Consider the following 23,423-nt stretch of genomic DNA (forward strand, 5'->3'; position numbering starts at 1 on the left):
TCAGCTGGTTGCAATCTGCAATCCTCACCACTAGATGCCACTAAATCCCTCTAAATCTTACACACTGTTCCTTGAGGTACAATGTTATGGTAATTGCACTGTACGTGAGTATTTCTATTTGTTGCTACTTTCTACCTCTACCCCACTACATCTCAGAGGGAAGCACTGTACTTTTTACTGCCCTACATTTATTTGACAATTTTAGCTACTAGTTACTTTGCAGATTCAACTAATAAATTATGACATATTATTATAGGCTAAGCCACCTAACAGTATGTAAACCAGCCCCACCTTACCAGCTGCAACTTTGGTGAATCTGAACAAACACCAAAAAAACTGACAACGGTAGACCAGCAGCTCCCATGTTCAGCGAGGTAAAATTACAGTTTTTGTCGAAGCAGTCTGGCTTTAAAGAGAGCAAAGATAAGTTTCACTTTCAGTACAGTTCCCCGTAGGAAAGGAAAGGGCTCTTTGGGAAGTACCGAGCATACAAGTGGATAGATGAGACTAGGATTATACTGCACGAGTTGTGAGAGAAATTGTAAAAGCATGTTTTGATATAGTTTTGCTGTAAGGAAATACAGATCCCTATGACTTAAATTCATAAAGAATTTTTTCAGGTTTTGGATTTTTTTGTTCAGAGGAGACATCCGAGACAGTGTTAAATACATAACACGACACGGGGTGAGTAATTGATATGTAAACACTCATTTGTGGGCTGAAGTACTCCTTTAAAGTGATATAGGCTACACATTACTTATAATCCAGCATTTTGCATAATGAGTATTTTTATGTTTGGTACTTCAAGTATATTTTGCTGCTGACACTTTTGTGTTTTACTTAAGCAAGCAATTTCAAATGCAGGACTTTTACTTGTAACTGAGTATTTATACACTGTGGTATTGCTACTTTTACTTCATAAAAAAAAAATCTGAGTTCTTATTTCCTCATTATTCAGCTATTGGGTATGGGTAGGATCAGTGATGTAGTGTATTCACAGGTATACAGGGTGTACACACCTCTTTTTCTGGCTTTTGACAGTACACCCACTTATCACCCAAAAAGCCACTGGAATATACAGAAGAGTATACTCACTTCTTCCTCAATAACCCACCCACAGACCTGGTAGTACAGCCACCTCATCAACTACCACTACACCACTGGGTAGGATGCAGTGAAGATTAACTAACGAGTGCTACAGTCCTATTTGAGTACAATTTTAAGGTACTTTACTTTTTTCTCTACATTACTACATGAGTTAATAAAATAGATTGCATTGTCGAGGCTAACCAGTACAGATTCTAATCTAATACACTTTTTGTCGATTCAGGGAATTTCCCCTAACAGTCTGCTGGCTGGCCATGTTCAACAGTGTTCATACAGAGCCCTGGCTCTGTAAATGGAAAACAAAGTGGCCAGGACTGGGCCACACACCACTGTTCCAGTCAATCAGCAACAGGCAGCATTTGTGCTTGTGCACAGGATAGAGGAGAGGCCATAGATGTATAAAATGAAAGGCAGTGGGAGCAAAAGGGGAGGTAATGCTGCATTCAAAAGGGATCAAGCAGATGGTAGACAGCAGATGGAACATTTTCTGAACGGCACGGGAAAAACAAGAAGTCCAACGGAATGGCAGGACAGCAAAACTTAACACGTATGATGATATGGTGCTACGGTGATATTGTTCGCAAAGAATGGTATAAGCATCTTATTTTGTCTTTTTTCTTTTTTTTGGCTTTTGCATTTATTTGACAGGACAGATTAAGTGTGAAAGGGAGAGAGAAGGGGGATGACATGCAGCAAAAGGCCACAGGCTGGAATCAACCCAAGGACACGATGGGAAGGACATGGCCTTTGTACATGGGACGCCCAACCACTGAGCTACTAGGCACCCCGATTCTCAATTTTATGAAATAATTTTAGCAATGAACACTAATTGTCCAGATTACCTGCATTTTCTTTTTGTGTGAGGGATCTCTGTAACATCTGGTTGGCAAAAAGTTAAAATATTGTCGCTTTGGCCTGAAATTCTGTCTACTGTTAGCATCATGGGTATTCTCTGCTGGCCTCAACCAGCTGTGCAGTGGTACTTGATGAGGTGGGTGTAGGTTGCTGAGGAGGAAGTGGGTAAACTCTCCTATATATTCCAACAAATGGTAGGTATACTGGTAACAGCAAGAAGGTCTTTCTGGCCTAAAATGGCTCTTTTGATACGACAGGTTGCCGACCCCTGCTCTAGGCACTGGCCTCAATTTCCATACTCTGTGGCCCACTTCATGAATTAATGATTTGTGTCATGGCGGTACAGTATTCGGTGCTACCTAACAGATTATCTTCCACTGGCACCGACTGCTTTATTCTAACAATTTACAGCAATTGCTTTACACAAATTCCAAACAGACACCAGCCTAAATAAATAAAACTTTATTTACAGTAAAGAACTACACACAATATTCACAATATTGCATTCCATTCTGTTAACAAGCGATAGAATGAATCAAACAAAAAGTCATTTAGGCCTATAGATAAAAGGTTTTGTTTGTATTAACAGAGATAAATGTACCGTCCTGTACATGAATTGGACATGTAAACATTTCAAAAACCTTCAAACACTTCAAGCACTCCTCCCCCCAAAATACAACCATTAAAATAAGATCCAAAATGTCAGAGTTATGCTAAAAAGGCCCAACCTATCAGTCCCATAGCTCCAGGCCTACTGATGGGTGATGCTTCAAGTTGTAGGAGCTAAGAATGTCACTTGATTGAGAAACATTTGAGTCTGCTTGCAATGGAACTATCTTAGTCTAAAGGCAGTTCTTCTCAAATGTCTTGAGAAAAACAAACCCAGGACTAGACATAAAATGAACTTGGGGACATGTTGAGACCACTATCTTTGCAATATATCATGTCTGCTATCCCTGCAAAGGCAGAGGAGGACAGCGTGTAAAGATGGTGCACTGAGGACTGTTCTATGCTCTGACGGGACCACCCACCCTATCCAAAACAGATACTCAAGTAGTGACTGCAGTGAGGATTCTTAAAAACCAAAAAGTGCATGAAAAACAAAAACACTGATGTTAACTGTATTTTTACCAACCGTTCACATCGATTTGTCTCGTCAGATGTGCTGAGGAGGAGTCATTATTAAATCATTATTTTTCACATTTCTAATTCTTTTCCAACACCATGAACAGGTTCGGTTCAGTACCCAGAATAAAACACATTCATGGACAGAGACTGGATTTACAGCCTGCCTCTGAAAATCAAAGCTTGGCTGGAACTGATGCTCATGTCTGTACTCAGTTGACAGTGGGAGTATGCAGGCTAGACAGAGTAGCCTATGTGGGGATCAATCCTGTGACCCGAGAGGACTTGTTATGCTGCCCCCTTTTCACGTGTTCCAGCACCATGTTGCATGGACATGGCCTTCATACCTGTGTTGCTGGCACAGTATGGGAATAGAAATGACTAGAAATAACACCATCAGGGGGATCAAGTGTCCATCTTCTCCTGCTTCTTAAAAAGCTTCATGAGCTGATGAAATCTCTGAGCAATCTGTAAAAAGAAAAGAGTTATCAGCTACTGTATGCTCCTTCATCACAGCCTGTATCAGTCATACCACATTACTGTAACATAAAAGAAAAGAGATGATCTTACCTGTCCTGATGGCTTATTAAGTTTCTCTGCCAAGGAAGAGAAAGTCTCACGTGAGGCACCTTTCGTCTTTAGTTCAATCAGAATAGCTCGATCTTCATCTCTAAAAGAAGCAGAATGCAGGAAATGAGCTGGAGTGATTTTCAAGGACACTGTTTTTCATGACAATCAATCAATCGTGTTTCTGCTACTACCATCACCACTTAACTGTTTTTACACTGCCCCCTACACAAATGTGAAAGAAAACCAAAGATTGCCAATAGAGGTTTCATTTCAGTGACAGTTACTAATAACTTCTCACATGCAACCATGTGCAACCGTGTTATTTTGGATAAACTATAGGAGGTCAGAGTGAGACTTACTAAGAAAAAATAAAAACTTCCTTCATTAAAGGTTAACTTTAATATCAACCTGGACCCCATTTTCAAATGTTTTTGTGTGTAAGTGACTTATTGAGACAGCAATTTTTGAAACTGGTCCAGTATTGAGTGAGCACTGCAGCCAGCAACAGTAAAACAGGCACGTTTGCACAGTCAAAGTTCGTTCACTTTAAGTGTTTGTTTTTACCACTGACAGGCTCAGATTTGTAAGTGTCTGACAATTTATGGAAATGATCCCTACAGATATAGACGTTTTGTTTAAGAACAAGATCCTTTTTATTGAACTAGAAACAGCCCCAAAATCACCATCACCAAACCCACCAGGCTCCATTTAAATTAACAACAAATTTAGGTGTTTAGAGCCAGCATATTTTCATGTTACTAAGTGAATTAACAGTTTATTTTCAACCAAACCAGAGTTGGTGATCCTTGAAAGAGAACAAAGACAGGTTTTATGAGTTTTATTTTACTTCTGATAACTTTGAATGAAGTGTATTTTATGATGACAAAATTAATGTTTATTTAAATGAGGTCTGGTGGGTTTGACGATAGTGATTTCAAGGCTGTTTCTAGTTAAACAAAAATGATTTTATTTTATTTTTATTCTTTAACAAAAATGTCCTTCTCTGTAGGGAATCGAATCTGAGCCTATCAGTGGCAAAACCAAGCACTTTAGTGGATGTAAACTGATGATGCACACTTGCCCATTAACATTACATTGCAGTCTGTTTCACTGCTGTTGGCTGCAGCCCTCTCGCTTTGTACTGTACCACTTTAAAAAATGCTTGTCTCCATTTATCACTTAGAACAAAAACAATAGGGTCCAATACCAAAGTTATAAATTGTGTAGTTTGAGTTATGGGTAGCTGCGAGGTTGGAAACCAAGAGGGCATTTACCTAGTTTAGCAAAAACACTGGAAGCAGGGGAACACCTAACCTAGCTTCTTTCTAAAGTTTAAGTAGGTGTTTGGTGTTCAATTTGGGTGCATTGACTGTGTGCAGCTTCCTAAAGTCTTGTCACAGAAAGATTGCCAGGTTTGGTACCATTGCGACTGTGCTACAAATTGTTGTTTACATATTACTTGTGTACAGATTAAACCAATAAGATACAACATGTTAGCGTGCTTCATAGGAGTTGGTAGCTACATTTTTTTCCAGCTTTTGACAGAGTCAGGCAAACCATTTCCCCTTAGTTTATGCTAAGCTAGGCTAACAATATCCTGACTCAAGCTCTGTGCTTAACACAAAGACATTAGATTGATATCCACGTTCCCATGTCAACCTTTGAGAGAAAAGATAAAAAATAAAAATAAAAAAAAAAGCATTTCTGAAAAAGTTCCCAACATTTTGGTCAAAGCATATGAACCTGTTCATGACTTGGGAACCAAAGTTAAGCAACTTGGACAAAAAAGTCCTTCAGTCCTTCATGTTAACATTGTATGTTTACAAGAAACATTGTATGTAAACATACAATTTTTACAAGAAGGAACAGGAGACAGAAAAGAGGCCACTGTCTCCTTCAATTTAGCCTTAGCTTGTAATGGCAATAGGGGAAGTTTTCAGATTTTTGGTATATTGAAGAGACAACACCTCAAATAAAAATATTCAAATATGAGTACAATTGTACTAAGGCATACATGAGTACTATCAGCAAAATATAATTAAAAGTAAATTTAACTGTTATGCAGAATGTTTAAAATTTCCATCTTAGTTTTTAGTCTGTAACACTTACATAAATGTAGTACAATACTTCCATCTGAAAGTATAAAGTACTTTAATAAATGTACTTTCGTACATCACTATATACCAGTGATTCTGTATTAATTTTTTGAGCAGAAAAGGCTTATGATTAGTATCATTTCCAAACACACTGAAATATTGTGAGATTAGACAAAGCAAACAAACTACTGACCTGGTCCAGGCTATCACCACCTCACCCTTCTTCCTGATGACATTCTTGGCATAGAGATTGGTGGGGGACAGAGATTTGGATTCATCGTCGTCTGCCTTGCAGCTGGATATTATCTTTTCTGTCCTCTCCTCTTCCTCCTTTCTGAACCGCTTGGCTTTTGATTTCTCATGGTGGTGCTTCTTCTTCTTCTTCCGTTTTCCACCTTTCTCACAATCCCTTTGGTCTCTCTCTGGTGTGCTGCTTATGTCCTCTGCAATGACGAGACTTCTCTCTGACTCCGATGCCTCCATTTCATCTCTCCTGCCGTCTGAAACATGTGATGTCAACACTTTGCTAGTTTGATCAGTTTCTGAGCCTTTAGCAGGGTGATGTGGACTAATATCTGACAGTACAGTTTCAGAGCAACCGATCCTCTTCTGAGATTTTGAGGGACTTTGACTTGTCATGTCCTCTTTTCTGTGGTATGTTTGACTTACATGCTCAACAGCAGTGACTGTGATATCTTCTCTGCTGGTTGGCTGACTGATCTTTCCAAAGGCATGATCAGAACTTTGAGCATTATTGTGCAGATTGTTGTCCGAAGGGATAGTTTTAGGATGCCTTTTCAGAGACTCTGACAGTTTCTGTGAATTCTCAGAAAAACTAACTTTTGAGGTATTTTGCTGAGTTGACAAATCTTGTTTTTCGTGAGATGTTAAGCTCTCATCTTGAGTGAGATGGACATCTGCAGAATTACAGATCCCAGACAGACTGTTCTCTAATGGTACTGCATTTGAGGGTACAGCATTGGAAGGTGTACTGTTCGGTGACTTGTCCGACAAAACAGCTTTTCCTTGACCATCTTTAGTTTCCACACCATCTTCTACACGTTGCTGATCTTCTTCTGTTAGCGTCTGACTTAAGCTATCATCAGCAGTGAGCGTGGTATCTGCGCCTGTGGCTGCCTGACGAATCTTTACAATGAAGTGATCATTTGACCTCTCCATCACTAGTGCCTGCATGGGCAGGTTGGGCTTGAACACGAAAGGTGTGGCAAGTACTTCACTGCTGGTGCTGGAGCCGCAGCTGGAGTTGTCGGTGTCGAGGGCCAGGTGGATGTCCTGCTCTGAAGCGTCTTCCCCATCCAGTAGCGCGTCCTCACTTATGTGAGCACTGATGACGCTGTCTGGAGTGGATACGAGGTGCATGCTCGGCGGCTGCAGGAAGCTGAGGTGGCTGTCGGACTTAAGAGGTGATGGAATGGTGAGGGAGACTGCCAGATCTTCGGCTAAAATAGAATATGACCTCTGTGACCTATTCTCTGACGGCACTTCTAACAGGCAACTTTCATCAAACAAAGCTGGATTCAGCTGGATCTGAGCTTTGGGTCGTGGAGACGACATCTTGCGAGGTGAAATGCTAGACCATGTTGCTATTAGTTTTGAGGGACTATCAAATTTCGTCGGGGAGAGCAGTTTAGATGGAGAGTCAAATTTAATTGGAGTGGTGATGCTGATGAGTCTCTCTCCATCCTTCCTTGGCGTACCAAGGGGCCAGGGTGTGTTGTCTCCAGTGACGCCGCTGGTTTCTAGTAAGTCAGATCCTTGCAGGAGACACTTGAAGATTTCTCCCATTTGAGTGTCTCTTACCAGGTTGAATGTTAAACTGGAGGCTTGCTGTTCTGTAAGAAGCTCAAAGTCCGTTCTGTCAAGCAAAGAGCCATTTTGTGAGATAACCAAAGAAGAAACGTTACTCTTCTCTGGAGTTGAAGGAACATTTTTTGGAGGAAGGAAGTTGGCCACAGTTTTGGTATTTGGGCCATTCGTTGGATGCGGGTCAACATTACTGTCTTTTTCCACATGTGTGATTCTGATATCTTTTCCTCTGCTTCCAAGGCCTGTTTTGTAAGGCACCACAGCGCATGGCTTGTTCTGATTCAAGCTCGTCTGAGACGATTGTGCTTTCTTTTGTTGACACTGTGGCTTCTTTACAGGAGACTGTCTAGATACTTTCTCATTTTCCTTGGGCCTACTGTCCTCAGCCTGAGTTCTTGCTGGTTTGCAAAGGCTCTTAAGCGTCATGTAAATGTCCTTGAACAAGTAGTTAACTTGGACATCTACAAAATCCCACAACCTTTGCTTCAGATCGACTGCTTGCTGTTCAAAGATGCGCTTCACAATACCATTATTTGTTACTTTACTAAACACAGATGCAATCATTTTTTTCAGCTTGGATTTCAGCTCCCCTGCCTGACTGCATATTTGACCAAAATGAGCACCATCCACGAATTCTAAAAAAGACTCCTGGAAATTGTCCATCATACCATGGAAGCTCTTCTTAGGAAACGTTTTATGGAGCTTCATGTACTTTCTTCGGATCTCAGTACGAACCACCTTGAATGTCTCCATTACTTCCTCTATGGTGGAAAAAGAAGCTTTGGTTGCCGCGGGACAGACTGTTTTGAAACGACTTTTTGGGCTTCGTGTTGATACACCTGCTGTTTTAATAGTTTCTTTTGATGCAATGGACCTTTCTTCAGATTTCCTCTTTAACACAGACTTAGGACTCTGTTTATTTCTGACTGGTCGTGCTAACTTCGCCTTCTTGTTGGCAGGAAGAGATGAACCTGTAGCCGCCTCATCACTTTCACTTAAAATTTCCCCTTCCTCCAGATCAGTGTCACTTGAAGGCAGGTCAGATACCTTGTCCACCAAGTTCTGTGTGTCATGGTTTGCAGGAGAACCCGGATATTTGTTTTCTTTGTTTATATCCAACTTCTTTGAGTTGGCATCAACAGCTGTGCTGGAGAAATCTGTTAAGGAGAGAGAAAGCAAAGATATTTATATAGACATTTAGCACCTCATAATTACACTTCAAATATCTCATGATTACAAGGTCCCTATCTTGTGAAAGATCCGTGTCTTCTAGTCATGAGATGTGATACTCTTAATGTAACATGATTAACCATTACTGCCATCTAAGAAGCCAATAGTTTGTGCTGCCTAGTTTAACAGTTTAATCCAAATTTCATGTTGCAATGGACAGACCACATTAACATAAAGGTAAAGTAATGATTATGCAAATTCAAATACTGCGAATGGTCAGTCAACCTGCCTTGCCATATTGATGTTCATCCTGTGGCTGGATCTCCTGTTCTCCATAGAAAATCAATAAAACTTTGTTGACTTCACATACATCACAGGGTCCGACGTTAAGGTTTTTTCCTACTTGCCCTGCTGGACAAGTACTTCTCAAATCTACTCGCCCCATCTAAATTCTTACTTGCCCTGCCTAAGAGGTTATTTTTCTGGCTGTGTGGTGCATATTTTCGCTCATGACTTATGATATCTTACGTCAGCAGAGACGCTCAGCCAATGGAGACAGCAGCACATAAAAAAGCAGCACACTGCAACTGGCCCCTCCGAGGACAGAAACAGGAGAGGAAATACACGATTACAGGCCTGGAGTTAAGTCATTTTAGGGCAAGGCCACTTTGGCCTTTGATAAATACAAATTTATTGGGGCATCGCGGCCAAAATGTGGGGCACCAAGGCCAAAACCAATGGCGCAATAACAATATGTGCTAACTACACTGAATGAAGACAAAACAATATATGTGTTGAAAAACAGTACTGAGTTTATTAAAACTGGGTGTGCATGACTGGGGATATATCTCGTTTCTTGTTTTGATTCATGTCCCTTATTTTTTAAGTCTTTGAAATCTCTTTATTCTTTTGTTATCTCCTAGTTATTAAGAAATTATTATTAGAAGAAGATTCTTTATTGTCCTTTCTCAGCACATTACATACATTGAAACAAAATTTGACCTCTGCATTTGACCTATCCTACTGTATACACTGGGAGCAGTGGGCAGCCACAGTGCAGCGTCAGGGGACCAACTCCAGTTCTTTTGCCAGTGCCAGTGGTCAGGGTCACTGACAGGAGTATTCACCTAACATAGCCTACATATCTTTAATTATATAATTATTTATATGTCTCTGTATATTTTTACATAAATCCCCAATATTTAATTTGCCTTTAAAAAAATCCTCTTCATTTAATTTGACAATGTTTATTGTATTGTATTGTATTGTATTATATGTATCAATTCTCTACAGGATCTTGTATGTTCTTTAATGTGTGTTCAATTTATTAAAAGAAAAAACAAAAAAATGTTTTGGTGAACCCTGCGGCAAAGTGAACCCTCTTCTTCAGAGAGGATCTTTGCCTCCCAGGTTGTTCCTGGCGGCAGAGCAGAGTGAACCGTCTTTCTTCTCAGAGGATCTTTGTCCCATGAGAGCAGGCAGCGTGCTATCCGTGTCCGCATTTAAAACATCTTTCGCTGGCAATTTGAGAGTCACTAGAAGCACATTATGACCCTTTGTAAAAGTTTCTGTGTGGTACCTGTGTTGTACATGAGCTAACGTTAGCGGCTAAGGACTGAGAGGCTGTCCAGTATGTGTGTGTCCGAGTCGGTGCTGCTTGCCCGATCGGGCATGTCTGCGCAGGGTCTGCTGACCCGCTGGCTATTTTTACTTGCCCCGGGCATTCGGGCAACAGTTAATGTCGGACCCTGCATCAGCAGATTCAGCAAATCTAGTTTGGCTGTTGTGTGTGGGTCACCTCAGGAGAGATATGTGTGTTTGGAACTACCCATAGCATTCCATTAAACACTGAACCATATCCCTGTCCTGAACCTGAAAAAGGTGCCCTGTCATGGCTGAGCCAATATCCCAAAACTAATCTTGCTCCCTGCTGCTACAATAATCCAAATTAAGACTGTGACTTTTTGTTAAAAAATTCAAACTACCATAGTGTCAAAGTGCAACAGGCTGTGCAACAGGCACAAGGTACAATTAATAAATAATCTTGACACCCAATCTTCTAAGAAGCAATGTGTGGAAAGATTTTGGATGTGACAATATGGATAGAAATCACAGATAAGAGTCTGGTAAGATGGTTTGCCGTCTTTTAAAAATTCCCTATAGTAACCTTACCGTGACAAGAAAATTTCAAGTCTGCCACATCTCTTCTACAGCGTATTAGTTTAGGTTATAGCCTACGTTTAGGCTATATTGTTTTTATGTGATCACAACTTAAATGTGTCATTATCTTGGGGCAACAAGCTCCAGTACTGCCTGATCTATCCAAGTCGGTTTCATCAGACATAATTTTGTCTCAGCCTTTAAAGAAAGGAGTATTCCATGAAAACTAGGGATGTGCATGAGTACTTGAGTACTCAATTTGGACGTCAGTATGCATTCCACAGAATAATCAGATTTTTTTTTTATGTTTCTTTGTAAAAGACAACATATATAAATATACGAATGTGAATCAACCCTGTTCAATAGGGATGAGTGAGTACACCATTATCTGTATCTGTTCAACCAACTGAATTATCTGTATCCATATCCGTACTCTGGCATGAGTGTAGTTTGAACTGGAAGTTTGTGTTTTAAGCCTGAAATGGATATGGGTTGATGAAAAGTTGCTTTCTTTATTATTCATTGGAAAGCTATTAACAGATCAGCCTCAGAGTTCAGCTTCAGAACATTTTTAATGACAAGAATACAGGACCTTTGTTAACAGGTGTTTTTAATTAAACTTTCTATTGTTTAATAGCTTCCCATTTATGTATTTGAGTAAGATACCTATTTAATGAACAAAACATGAAAATAAACTTGATGAATAAGCTTCGACACGGGCATGCAGTAACTACTAAGTAAAAGTACCAACAAGAGTTCTCAGATAACTTATTTTTGCTTGTATGTTTTTATACACTATAAAAAACAATGTTTAATAATTATTAGGTGTATGTGTGTGTCTGTGTGTGTGTGTGTTTGTGTGTGTGTCTGTGTGAGAGAGACAGACAGCCCACGTGTTTGTCTGTACTCCTTCCCTCTCTCTCTGTGTCTATGTAACAGCTATATATAAAAGGCTACATAAAATAATGCCCAAATTTGTAATATTCATTACAATATTATTAATCATTATTTTATCTTTTTATTTTTATGAGCTAAAGAAAAAAGCGCCAGGCTAGTCATATAAAAAAACAAAGGCCCAATGTTGTATATTAAGCAAATATGTGTGTGTTGGTTATATCGTTATTCCAGCTTTACTTTTATTCTTTAAATTAACAGATGGTGTGAAGCTGGGTGATTATGCAGACATAGCCTGTGTGGGTGATCCAACATGAATATGCATTCAGCCTTGTGACTATACTCATCTCAAAAGCACACTGCTGGCTTTTAAACTGAGGTAGCGGCCTCAAATTTTGTACAAGCAAAGTTCTCCAACTAACTCAGCTGGCTTTGGATATTTTCTACAAACAGAGGTAGGAGTGAGCCAATAGAGGAAAACATAACCATAATCGGTGTAGATAAAAGCAGTAAGAGTTGCACTGTTACCCAATGGCTGCCTGTGATGATGGCAAGACTGTGTGTGTATGACAGCCAGGTGACAGCAGACCTGCAGCAGTTATGTGTGTAACAGGAGCCATTGTGTGTGTGTGTGTGTGCGTGTGTGGCTGACTGCCTGGCCTATATGAAATACGCATTTTGATGTTTTGTTTTGGTTCATCAGGAGCATGGATATTGACACCTCTTACACACGTGATACTCATGCTTTTTAAGAGTACATTATCCGTACCAGATACGCATTTCATACATGTATCTTGCTCATCCCTACTGTTTTATATCAAAAGTTCACATATTTTTGGATGGGACACAGTAATGTTACTGCCATCTATGAATATCCATGTAGCAAAAATGGTTGATGTGCAGACAGTTAAGTTGTGACCACAAGGTAACAGACCTGATAAAATGTCTGCCACAGCCATCCTAATTTTCTGGATGTATGTAAGATTTAATGTGACATTACTTGCTTTTATCGGGTCAACCTTACCTTTCTGAAGGCTCTTGACATGACCCGGCTTGCCTTGAACATGGAGATGACTTCTCTTGGTTATCTTTATTGGGCTTCTCAGAGGGCTAATGGCATCAGGGATTCTCTTCAGGTTGTTCAGTGTGTGCATCATGGAGTCCTCATCATGGAGTAAGGGCACAGAACTGGAAGGCTCAACATTATTTCCATGACTCTTCCCAGGACTGAAGCTCTTCTTTGGTGTGTGAATGAGGTCACTGTACTTCTCTGGCAGTGCCGTGTCCTCTGTCGTACTGCTGACTTTGGACACAGCGATACAGCCGGTGGAAGAGCTTGGCTCGGCTGCGGTGCTACTGCTGTCAATGGTGTCATCGTTTGTCTGTGCCAACATGCAAATAGCATCATAGAGACTCAGCCCTTCTTGTGGAAGTGATTCTAGGCTTATTGTACTGGATACAGCATCTGCATCTTTAGGACCACCCTGCATATGACAATCATCTTTCTTGGGAATGGAAGTAGAAGCAACAAGACCTTGCTGACCGTCCTGAGGTAGAACAGTGGGAGAAATTTGCTGTATTTCTTGGTTGGCCTTGTCAGGGACATCTTCAGCTACAGGATTTTCTTGTGAGGTTGAAGCAGCTTCATCGACTGAATCCACAGAGTGGCTTTTCTGTACTGGAGTTTTAGGACTTCTTAAATTCGGTTTTATGCTTGAAACAAGCGCATCAGGGTCTGTAACAGCAACAGATTGATCAGTCCTTTTTACAGGAGTTACTTTTTGTGAGGTATTGTCTTTATGTTGCTCAGAAATGTTTCCAGACGTGTCACTGTCACCAGCTCTAGCATCCAGAGGTCCACAATTAACTACCTGGCTGTCTGAGGCCAACGTAGTTTGGTTCTCATGATTTCTAGAATTGTCTGTTGCTTTTGGAGAACTCATGTCTGGTGATGTTAATGTGAGATGCTCAGCCACCTGGGTCTCTGCAGTATCTGGGCGTTGGCTATACAATGAGGTAGTTTGGACTGAATTTTCTTCAGGTTGCATGTCAGTTGCAGGAGTTTCACTCTGCTTTTTGTCTGTTTCCTGGACATCTATTGCATCATCACACCTCTCATGTGTCTTTTCAGAGCTTGGAGTTTCGGGAATATCTAAAGATTGCTCTTTTAACCCTGCTTCTAATTCACTGCTGTCTACTTCATCAATTACACAAAAGTCCTCAACGTTAAGCTGTGAACTGTCATCATCTGGTTCGTTCTCAACTACCTTGTCCACTGGCGTGACATCTGCCTGGCTGGCACTGACGAGCAACCCTGGCTTCTTTATAGGTGAAAGTGTTAGATTCAATGTTTCCATGAAACACAGTTTCCTGTTTGGACTATTTTCCTCCACAGACTTTTTCTCACTGATATGTGGTTCTTCGGATGAACTTTTTAAGTCCTTGTGTGTCTTTTCTTGTCTTTCCTTACTGCTGACATCTTTACCTTGGTCTGATTCTTTTGATCTTGCTTTCTCACGTTCTCTGCTCGTCTCTGACGGAGCACTCCTCCTGTGCTTTCTGCTGGTTTCATCTTCACGTCGTCTCTCCTCCTTCCTTTGATAATCCTTTGATAGTCTATCCCCTCCCCTCTCTTTGGAGAGCTCCCTGCAGCGCTCAGCATGTTGATTTGAAGAGGGCTTTTTCTGGTCTCTGGGGTCTGAATTTCTGGCATGTCTGTCACTGGTCTTAATTTTTCTATGATCTCGGTTGTAGCCCTCTTTAGAGCTGTGAGCTGCACTGTGCTCAGAGTCTGATGTGGACGTTTTGACTGTATCTTGTCTTCTGTCACGGTTTCGCCCTTTCTTGTCATCAGAGGAAACTGCACTATGTGAAATCTCCGGTGGAGGGCTTTTAGCTCCATCTGATCTGTGGTGCCCCTCAACATTTAAGTAGTTCCTGCTTTTACATGATCTGGAGTCATATCTCCATCCTGTCTCTTTGTCTGCTTTGTGAGACCTGTTCCTCTCAGGGGCGTGACAGTCCTTGCTGGGGTCTGAACCACTTCTATGTCTCCTATCTGTTGATTCAGATAGTTTTTGACTTTGACATTTTTCCTCTCTGTGCTTGGACTTGCGTTTGTCAGACTCACTATGTCGGGTTGATAAACTTCTGCTGGATTTCCTGTTGGATCCACTTGGCTGATAGGTGGAACTACTGCTTTCTTTCCTTGAGGGTTGAGGAATATCCCTTGAAGGGTGATCATCCCTGGGAAGTGAAGGCGGTGGAGGTGGAGGAAGGGGAGGAGGACTGGATGGTGGAGGAGGTGGAGGAGGCGGCGGAGGGGGTGGCCTACTCATGGAGGTCCGACTGGAGGGATTTTGATCCCGCAAATTACTAATGTGAGATTGGTGGTGATGGCGACCTCTTTCTGACCTGGAGAAAACAAATTTTACAACTGATTAATCATTTAACATAAATCCAATCGTAGAGGTAATTTATTGTCTACAAACCACAGTGGTTAGGAAATCATGAACATAACAAGCAACTCCTACTTGGAATTGTTAGATTATCTCATTATGGAGTACTTTATGCATTACATTAACCTACAACCCATTAGGTTATTGGTAAACAGATAACAGATCAGTCACTAGTTCATTTAAAAAACACTTACTGTAGGTTCAACCTCTGGATCTCAGCATCTTTGCGTGTCACCTCCTGTCTCGCTGTTTGTAGAAGTGCAGAGATGTTCTTTTTGAGATGGCAATTCTCAGTGTTCAACCCTGTATTCTATTTTCAGAGAAAGAGAGACGGAGAGAAAGAGAGAACAATGTTAGTGCTGTTGAATCTGTAGTGGTTGGTTTTGACAACCATTTTACTGGAATGCCCGGGGCGCCTCATCAGCCTATTCCACAATCAGTTTAAGCAGGTGTCTCATATCATTATTTCAAATATATATCACAACAAAACTTTTGTTACAGTTGTGGCCTTCCGTGTTCACAAAGACAATGTTTTCAGTTCCCAGAAAACACAACACTGCAAGTGGATGTGTAACGCAGAATCCTCAAAATCCGAGCCCTCTGGAGGACCCGAACTTGAGGTAGACGCACCTTAATCCCCCAAGGGGGTGGTGATTCAGTATCAACATTTTTTATTTCTGTACATGATTTATTTTCTTCTCATTGTGTGAAGACTTGATACTTTTAAAACACAATGTATTTTTAATGATCAGTTGTTGAAATACAATAATTAAAATAAACAAATTAATTTACCTACATACAGTGTGGCTCTTGGTCTGTTATTCCTTCAATTTCATAGGAGCCAAAATGCTTACATATACTAGCTTGTACGTCAGGGGGTGCTGGTCAGATTGCATCCATCTGAGGCTGCTCACATTCAGCCATCCTCACCAAAACTCAAGAAGTATCCCAGCTTAGAACATAAACCTGACACACATGTTTTGTCTGTTACATTTCCCCATGGTTCAGATATAAGGAACGTACAGCTTGGTCTTACAAAATTGCTACAAGCAATCATAGTGTAGAGAATTGGGTTTTAAATTTCCAACTGTTGACTTTTCTGCATCAAGATATCTGCTAGTCTTTTACAATGAAAATTGTGATGCATCTAAGAATTAACCCTTTATAAGTGAAGCGGTGAAGCTCCAACAATCTGTTAATGAATCAATCAAAGTCCTGTGTTTGCGAAGGTATCACTGTGTTAAGGTGAATGGCAGAGCATATTACAAATGTTAAATCAAAGTAAGTAATAGAGAAATCTATCAAGTCAAGTCAATTTTATTCATACAGCCCAATATCACAAATGGGCCTCAAGAGGCTTTACAATATGTACAGCATACGACACCCAACATACAAACCCTTGCTTTGGATTTAAAAAACTAAACAAAACAAACCCCGCTACCCCCCAAAAAAACCCCTTAAACTCACAATGGGCAGACATGTTCTGACAGTTGGTAAACAAGTACTAAAATAGAGAATCAGGAAAAAAAAACAAACAAACCTGTATCTCCATCTGCTCCAATCTCCTGTGCAACTCTTTAATGAGGGTTTGAGCTGCTTGGAACCTGGATTTCAACTGCAAAAGAAAAGGACTGTGAGATAGTTGGCCAACTGACAGCAACACTCTGCATGGTGATCTCTGCAAAACCTCCATCAAAGCATTATGCAATTGTTATACTCCTTTAACACACAAATGTGGTGTGTGACACCGAATAATGAACAAAGGTTAACTCTGTACTTGACAATTAACACCAGATAGCTGGTCAGAGGGAAACTATTGTTGCTGCTTTTCACTCCAGATCTGAGTCATCACTGAAACCAAATAACACCGCTGGACCCTGCAACACAAGGTTTGCATCTGCAAAAACGCAGCCCCTCATGCACTGGCTCAGCACGGGTCATGATGCAGAGGGCTCAACTAACTAATAGTTGACCATGGCTCAACGTTTGCCCCAACACAATGCCATGCCATCCAGTAAGGTGCTGTGTTGGCCAATTACTGGTAGAGGACTGTATTTCTCTGGTTTACCACACAATTGTCGCATTGAAGGAATAAAAGATTGACAATATAAACCACTGTGCAGCTTTTTGAAAAGTAGTAAGCCTTAAATGTATGGATCTGTTACTCAAACTGGAAATCCTGGATTTCATTTAACAGCCTCAGTGGTACTTAGAATAACACGCCCCCACCAACACAGCTACTTCCATTGGAACATAAGGCTGTTTCCTGTGTGAATGCCAACTAAGACAGGGCCAGGGGTTATACTTTCTCCCTCATACAGGACCACCTGTGACCTAATTGTGAAACTTAATTTAAGTGAAGACATCTGAGCCAGCTCCATCTGAAGATGAAGAGCCTGACATGCAGTTGAGAGCTCAGGCACAACTAGTAAGCTCAGCCTGTGTTAATGCTATTTGGTATGATGTAACAACACGCAATCTATGTCCCCTTTCAAGGACATTTGTGACCAAAAAATATCTGAATTTAAACCATTAAATATTAATAATTTCCAAAGTGTTTCATGGCCCACCTTGTCTAAAATAAATAAAAGCCAACATCCTAAAATGTGACTGATTAAAATGATTTAATAATAAAAAACAAAAAACATTAACTTTAATGGAAAACACCAGAGGTGCTAATTCCTGCACAAAAAACATCCACATTGGAATCCATGCTTCAGAGCCAAGCGAAAATAGGTGTGTTGATCTCTGCACACCAACAGTAAACACTGTTGTATCTTGAGCCTCACCTTCAGTATGAAAGGCCTGTTGTAACAGGTTAACAGAGAGAAAGGATGTATGAAGCACATGGCAGCTCACCTCTGTGTACGACGCCTCTCTGGTCTGCTGTTCCTCCATGACAATTTCTTCGTAAAGATCCATTGACTCTTTCACCTCAGAGGTCTCTGAAGAGGACTTCTCTGTAATGAATCAAAATAAAACAAATAAGATAAATCGCAGTTTTGAAGTTTCAATGCTGGACTATATTCCCTGCACAAGAAAACAGTTATATTAGTAGTAATAATATTGTGCCACAACAGACTGAAGTGGAACTATTTCAGAAAGGACTTTTACCTGCATTGCTTCTAATACTCATATCTAGGCCTTCATAGATATCCACAGAATCTTCATTGACAGCAGGTACCAAGGCTGTGAACATTAAACACATATATGTATGTCATCAGATGTGTACAGCTTAATCAGCCCCTTTTTTAAATGTAAGTCTTAAACATTTCCAATAAGGATTCTTACCTGCATTGCTGCTGACTTCCAGGCCATCATAGATATCCACAGAATCTTCGCTAACCTCAGGTACCGGAGCTGTGGATATTATAGATTTATTATAAAAGTATGTCATTAGTTATGTACAGCTATAAACACTCCCTCTTTTACCTTAAGCATTGACCTAAATGTGTCTATATTTACTGGCAAAAAAATTCTCCACTCCATACATTTAAAAATCTAACAACTTAAAGATCCAGCATGTAGGATTTAGTAGCATGTAATGGTGAAGTTGCATGTTGCAACCACTGAAACCTCTCCCATGTGTCAAGCGCATAGGAGAACTACGGTGGCTGATGCAAAAACATAAACCAGAGTTCGATTTGTCCATTCTGGGCTACTATAGAAACAACACTGAAGACTCTGTGGAGGAGGACCTGCTCCATATGTGGATATAAACTATTAATTCATTCTATTTCTGCCATTATATCCCAGTAAATCCTACACACTGGATCTTTAAGTATATTTTGGGAGACTATCTTCATCTTGTTTAACAATTTGAATGTTTTATTTCTATGATGAATTTCAGTTTCATGTATGAAATCATTCACTGCCTGAGACTTGAAATGAAGTCACCTCTGGGGCCACAGGTACAGATGTCAACACTATATATCAGGGATACCAAACTTGCTTTGCTTAGGGGCCACTTTTGCAAAATGACAGGCCTACATATGTCAGGTCAGGTGTACATAGGAGCGTTTTTAGGATCTGAGGACATTTGAGGTTTAGCCCAGACCTCTGTCAGAGGTCAAGGGAATCCTCCCCTGGCACTCAGCACTGCATTGTGTGCCAGATTTTGGCCCATTGGGCATAAGCTGAATATCACTGCCATATACTATATGCTAAAAATAACCTTCTCACGAACCAGATTCCCAAATAATACAAAAATACCACTCAATAAATCTAAATGTAACGGTGTATAAATGTAATGTTTTCACTTACGACCAGAAGCGTTGGTGTCAATGTTGTCCATCCTTCCAGGTATCTCTGTGTTTCAGTTTCTAAAGCTGTTTCTGATTACAATGCCTATGGAAAATCAATAGTAATTAAGAGTCTACAAATACCAGACAAAACACACTTAAGGTCACAAAGGTAAGTGCACTAGTACTGGCAGTACTACACAGTCTATTATACATTTCTAACAAAAGGAAGGCTTGGTTGACTAACTGGAGTTGTGAAATTTTAGGGTGTCAGCAAGCCAGACAGAAATATCCCACTGGTTGTGCAATGTGAGGATAGGACTTCTTTTTGACTTCTTTTATGAACATGTCTCTTGTGTGTCACTCAGCCTAATGGAGATGCAATATGAATTCACAGGAATACATCTTTAAGACCAGTTAAAGTTCCCTACTGCAGTCTACATCACAGATAATACTATAGGATATTATCCTGCTAATCATTAAAATATGCTTTCAACTCTTAAAATGACACTAAAACGCTGAAGTTACTTGCTTTACATTTTCTTGAGAAACAAATGTTTTTATTGCATTACAGATTGGCCACAACTTTTTAGGTGGACATCCGCCAATCAAACTAAAAAGTCAGGATTTTTCATATCTTTGAATAAGAAATATGCCAATGATGATTAAGATCTTTAGCATTTTTTTAGGTTGGTGGGTTTGCTGCCTGTTTTTGCAGAATCTCTTTTGTTGTTGGTTGCCCAGAAGTCTTTCTAAGTGCACCGTACATAATTTTTACAATTACCCCGATAATGAAAATTCATCACAATCAACTCATTGTGAGTGTTTGTATTGCAATCTGTGATAAAATATATACATTAATGGGACAGAAATTTGTCAGTCATCAGAGATTTTTCTATACTGTTTATACCCTGGCAGCCATCTCTTTATTATCTCTTTATTGTCTCTGGTAATTGTAGGCAGTGCTGCAAACCAATGAGCAGAACTATTTTAAGGCGATTCTGGATTTCTATATGGATTTTACACCAATTAGTACCTTGATTTGGTATTAAATTAGCTGGATTTGTCAAAAATTGATATTTCTGTTTGGCTGTTCTACCACTTAGTACGGTTGCAGTGGTATAATGTTTCCAGGGTATACCAAGGTATGAATATTGATGGTTATACTGTGTACATTAACTTATCTAAGGTACTAAAAAGAGCGCAACTGGACAGGGAATCTCACATTTATTTTAGCAATTTCCAATAGGAAGACTATGTTACACATACTCACATACTTTTTAAAATGGTTTCAAGTTTCAATTGTAGTTATAAAACATTTGATCAACCATAAACTGTGACTGAAATTAATTCTATAATACCCTAATACCGTGAAACAGCTATATTTTCTGAGATGTTATCATACAGTGAAACTCTCATACTGTCACAATGTCTCAATTGATTTATTCACATTTTCTGACATATATACTGTGTCCCAATTTATATTCATAATCCAACTACAACTATGGAGAGCATTACTCCACATTTCCCAGCCCTACAGATTATATACAATTATCATTGTGCTGAAGTTTAAGATTAACATACTTTAGGTGCTGTAGTGAACTAATTGGGGCTAGTCGCTGTGGTGCTAGCATGAGTGCTCTAGCTAAACCTCTTTTGTTCACTACTGTGCAGATACGACAGCAAAGAACAAAGTATTTCGACAAAAGAGCTGGGCTGAAAGAAAGAAAATAAGAGATAACGTTGGTATGCTGTGGTGTTTCATGTTAATAATAACCGTTCTGGCTGAATATTGCTTTATTTTCAACTTTCTGCCCCTTGTCTGAATGTAAAAAGTAACACTCTTAGCTCAGACTGAAGCTAACATTAACATTACTATGGCTACTGTCCCCCTGTTCTTAACGCTTAACGTTAACTAACGTTACACCTCACATGACTGTAAGTTCTCCTGAAACTTACGCTTGAATCAGCAAACACAGAAGACGAAATTAAGGACATTCTTTATATAATGCTGTGTATTTGATAGTTGTTAATTAACAAACGACAAGGGTCAGTGAAGCTAAACCACCCTAGGCTGCATGTACAAGTTCACTACTTCCAATGTATTATCTAAGACTGAACGTGATAAGCGGAGAAAGTGCTCAGTGGGTAAGTTAGGGATGCTAGTGTGAACCCTATACACCAGCCAGACGTTAATAAAAAGTATATAACAGTAGGCTAACTATGAATTGGTTGACCTACTTGTTTGCGTATTGTTGAGCGTCCTCCTGTTGTTTACAACTGTAATGTCGCGCCAAGACTTCATTGCACAGGAAGTAACGACATTTTCCCGCGGTCTGTCACTGCCGTAGGTGTGCTCTCGCTGCTCCTCGGTTCCAAGAAATATTCTTAAAACACGATAGAAACCCGAAAAGAGACCAACTGTTCAGCGACTCACTGTCTTCTCCAGGGGTTCACACTCCCTCAGAGCCAACTGACACAAATTAAAGCGTCAAATAGCAGCAGAAATGGCTGTTAGCTCGAGCAAAAGTTGCTCCTCTGGCGGAGAGAGTTACACCGCGTCGCTGTCCGGCGCGTCATCACCGCGCGACGACAAAGCAGTCGGGACTCTGACCCGGAAGGATTTGTGCTTCACTCACATGTGGACAGGATTTTAACACCAGTGACGGGAACGTGCATGTGTGTTGTGATACAACCCCAGACATACAGGCGCGTGATGAGCCTCACAGTTTGGTTTGATAACAGTAAATCAGGATATCTGTTCATAGAGCGCGCGAACGTGTTTTGGCTGTAGATCGCTCCTCCAGAGGCGACAAATGATACGATGGAAAATTTAGAATTGAGCCTGTCATCACTGGGCACCATATCCAGACATGTTGACAAAAGTCACAACGAGCTGAGCCAATATCTGTCAAAACAGGTAAGTCACGTTCATTCCTGGCTATTACAGAGTAAAACAATGTGCTTGGATTGCCTTATTTTCACACTGGCTCAAACGTGTCCTGTGTGCAGCATGCAGTGCCCTCCCCTTCACATGTCAGTAATCACTATACAGATGGCATAATTATCGTGTATTTTGTGTCATTAAAGCTATTATGTTGCCTTGTTAATCCATAGAATGTAAACATTTTTAAGAAATATTAATTTATGTGTGGCTGTTATGTCACCTAATCAATATTTCAAACGTGGACCTTTCCCATATGATCTCTCCTCAGATATGGAGTCAGCAGGACAGGCAGTGTATTCTAGAGTGTGTGGCTCAGCTGCTGTTGGAGAAGGATTATACTCTGCTGATTGCCCGACACCTGCGGCCACTGGTTTTGGACCTGTTGGAGCGTAATGCAGAGAGGGTCAAAGCTGGTGGCAGGATCAACCATGACCTCCATGAGCGCCTGTGTGTGGCCCTCAGCAAACTCCTCTGCATCAGTCCTGATGCACAGGCGTAAGTGGAATCTATTCTTTTCACAGTGAGCATAGGGAATGTCCTCTTTTGTCACCCTGTCCTCTAAAGATGCTGGTGCTGCATCAGGACGCATGGCTGGATTTACTCAGTTGGGGGCTCTTGGGCAAAAGTTAGGTGTGGGCCTGTGTTGACACCTTTCACCACCAGCACTTCTTCCATGTGTTGTGTTACCTTCAAGTACATAAATTAAACAGAGTATCTTGCTTCCTGAGTAACAAAGGTATTACAACACATTTTTTTTTTTATAGCACAAAGCGTCAAGATAAAAGTTACAGTTCAATATTTGGGAAAAAAAATCAGAACAAAATTAAAATGTGTTTACCAGCTATGTGGCCAGCATGTAATTCCCCTAAAACCACAAATTGGTATTGTTAAATTTAAGTTTGTTTATGAATTAAACAAATGACACACCATGAATTTTGGACAGATCCAGGCTAGCTGTTTCCCCCTGCTTCTA

At 40.3% G+C, this 23,423-nt stretch overlaps 2 protein-coding genes across 2 annotated transcripts in view; one reads left to right on the plus strand and one right to left on the minus strand.

Annotated features, from left to right (window-relative positions):
• Window positions 1-2,409: 2,409 nt before the first annotated feature.
• Window positions 2,410-22,071, minus strand: casp8ap2 (caspase 8 associated protein 2). The gene is made up of 11 exons (XM_033648932.2): window positions 21,745-22,071; window positions 19,526-19,609; window positions 18,554-18,622; window positions 18,377-18,451; window positions 18,122-18,222; window positions 16,803-16,877; window positions 15,457-15,572; window positions 12,829-15,218; window positions 5,947-8,737; window positions 3,658-3,757; window positions 2,410-3,555 (listed from the first exon to the last, which is right to left on the minus strand). Exons 2-11 carry the CDS (start codon window positions 19,554-19,556, stop codon window positions 3,493-3,495), a joined length of 5,811 nt encoding a protein of 1,936 aa, XP_033504823.2. The 5' UTR covers window positions 19,557-19,609; window positions 21,745-22,071; the 3' UTR covers window positions 2,410-3,492.
• An 88-nt stretch (window positions 22,072-22,159) lies between these two features.
• mdn1 (midasin AAA ATPase 1) overlaps window positions 22,160-23,423 on the plus strand; it is an 80,156-nt gene continuing 78,892 nt past the window's right edge. The window contains exons 1-2 of the mRNA XM_033647974.2: window positions 22,160-22,423; window positions 22,719-22,945. Coding sequence (XP_033503865.2) covers window positions 22,328-22,423; window positions 22,719-22,945 — 323 coding nt within the window. The 5' untranslated portion in view covers window positions 22,160-22,327. The remainder of the gene's footprint in view (window positions 22,424-22,718; window positions 22,946-23,423) is intronic.

Source organism: Epinephelus lanceolatus, chromosome 13 (assembly GCF_041903045.1).
Source record: "Epinephelus lanceolatus isolate andai-2023 chromosome 13, ASM4190304v1, whole genome shotgun sequence".
In the NCBI taxonomy this organism is placed as follows: Eukaryota; Metazoa; Chordata; class Actinopteri; order Perciformes; family Serranidae; genus Epinephelus; species Epinephelus lanceolatus.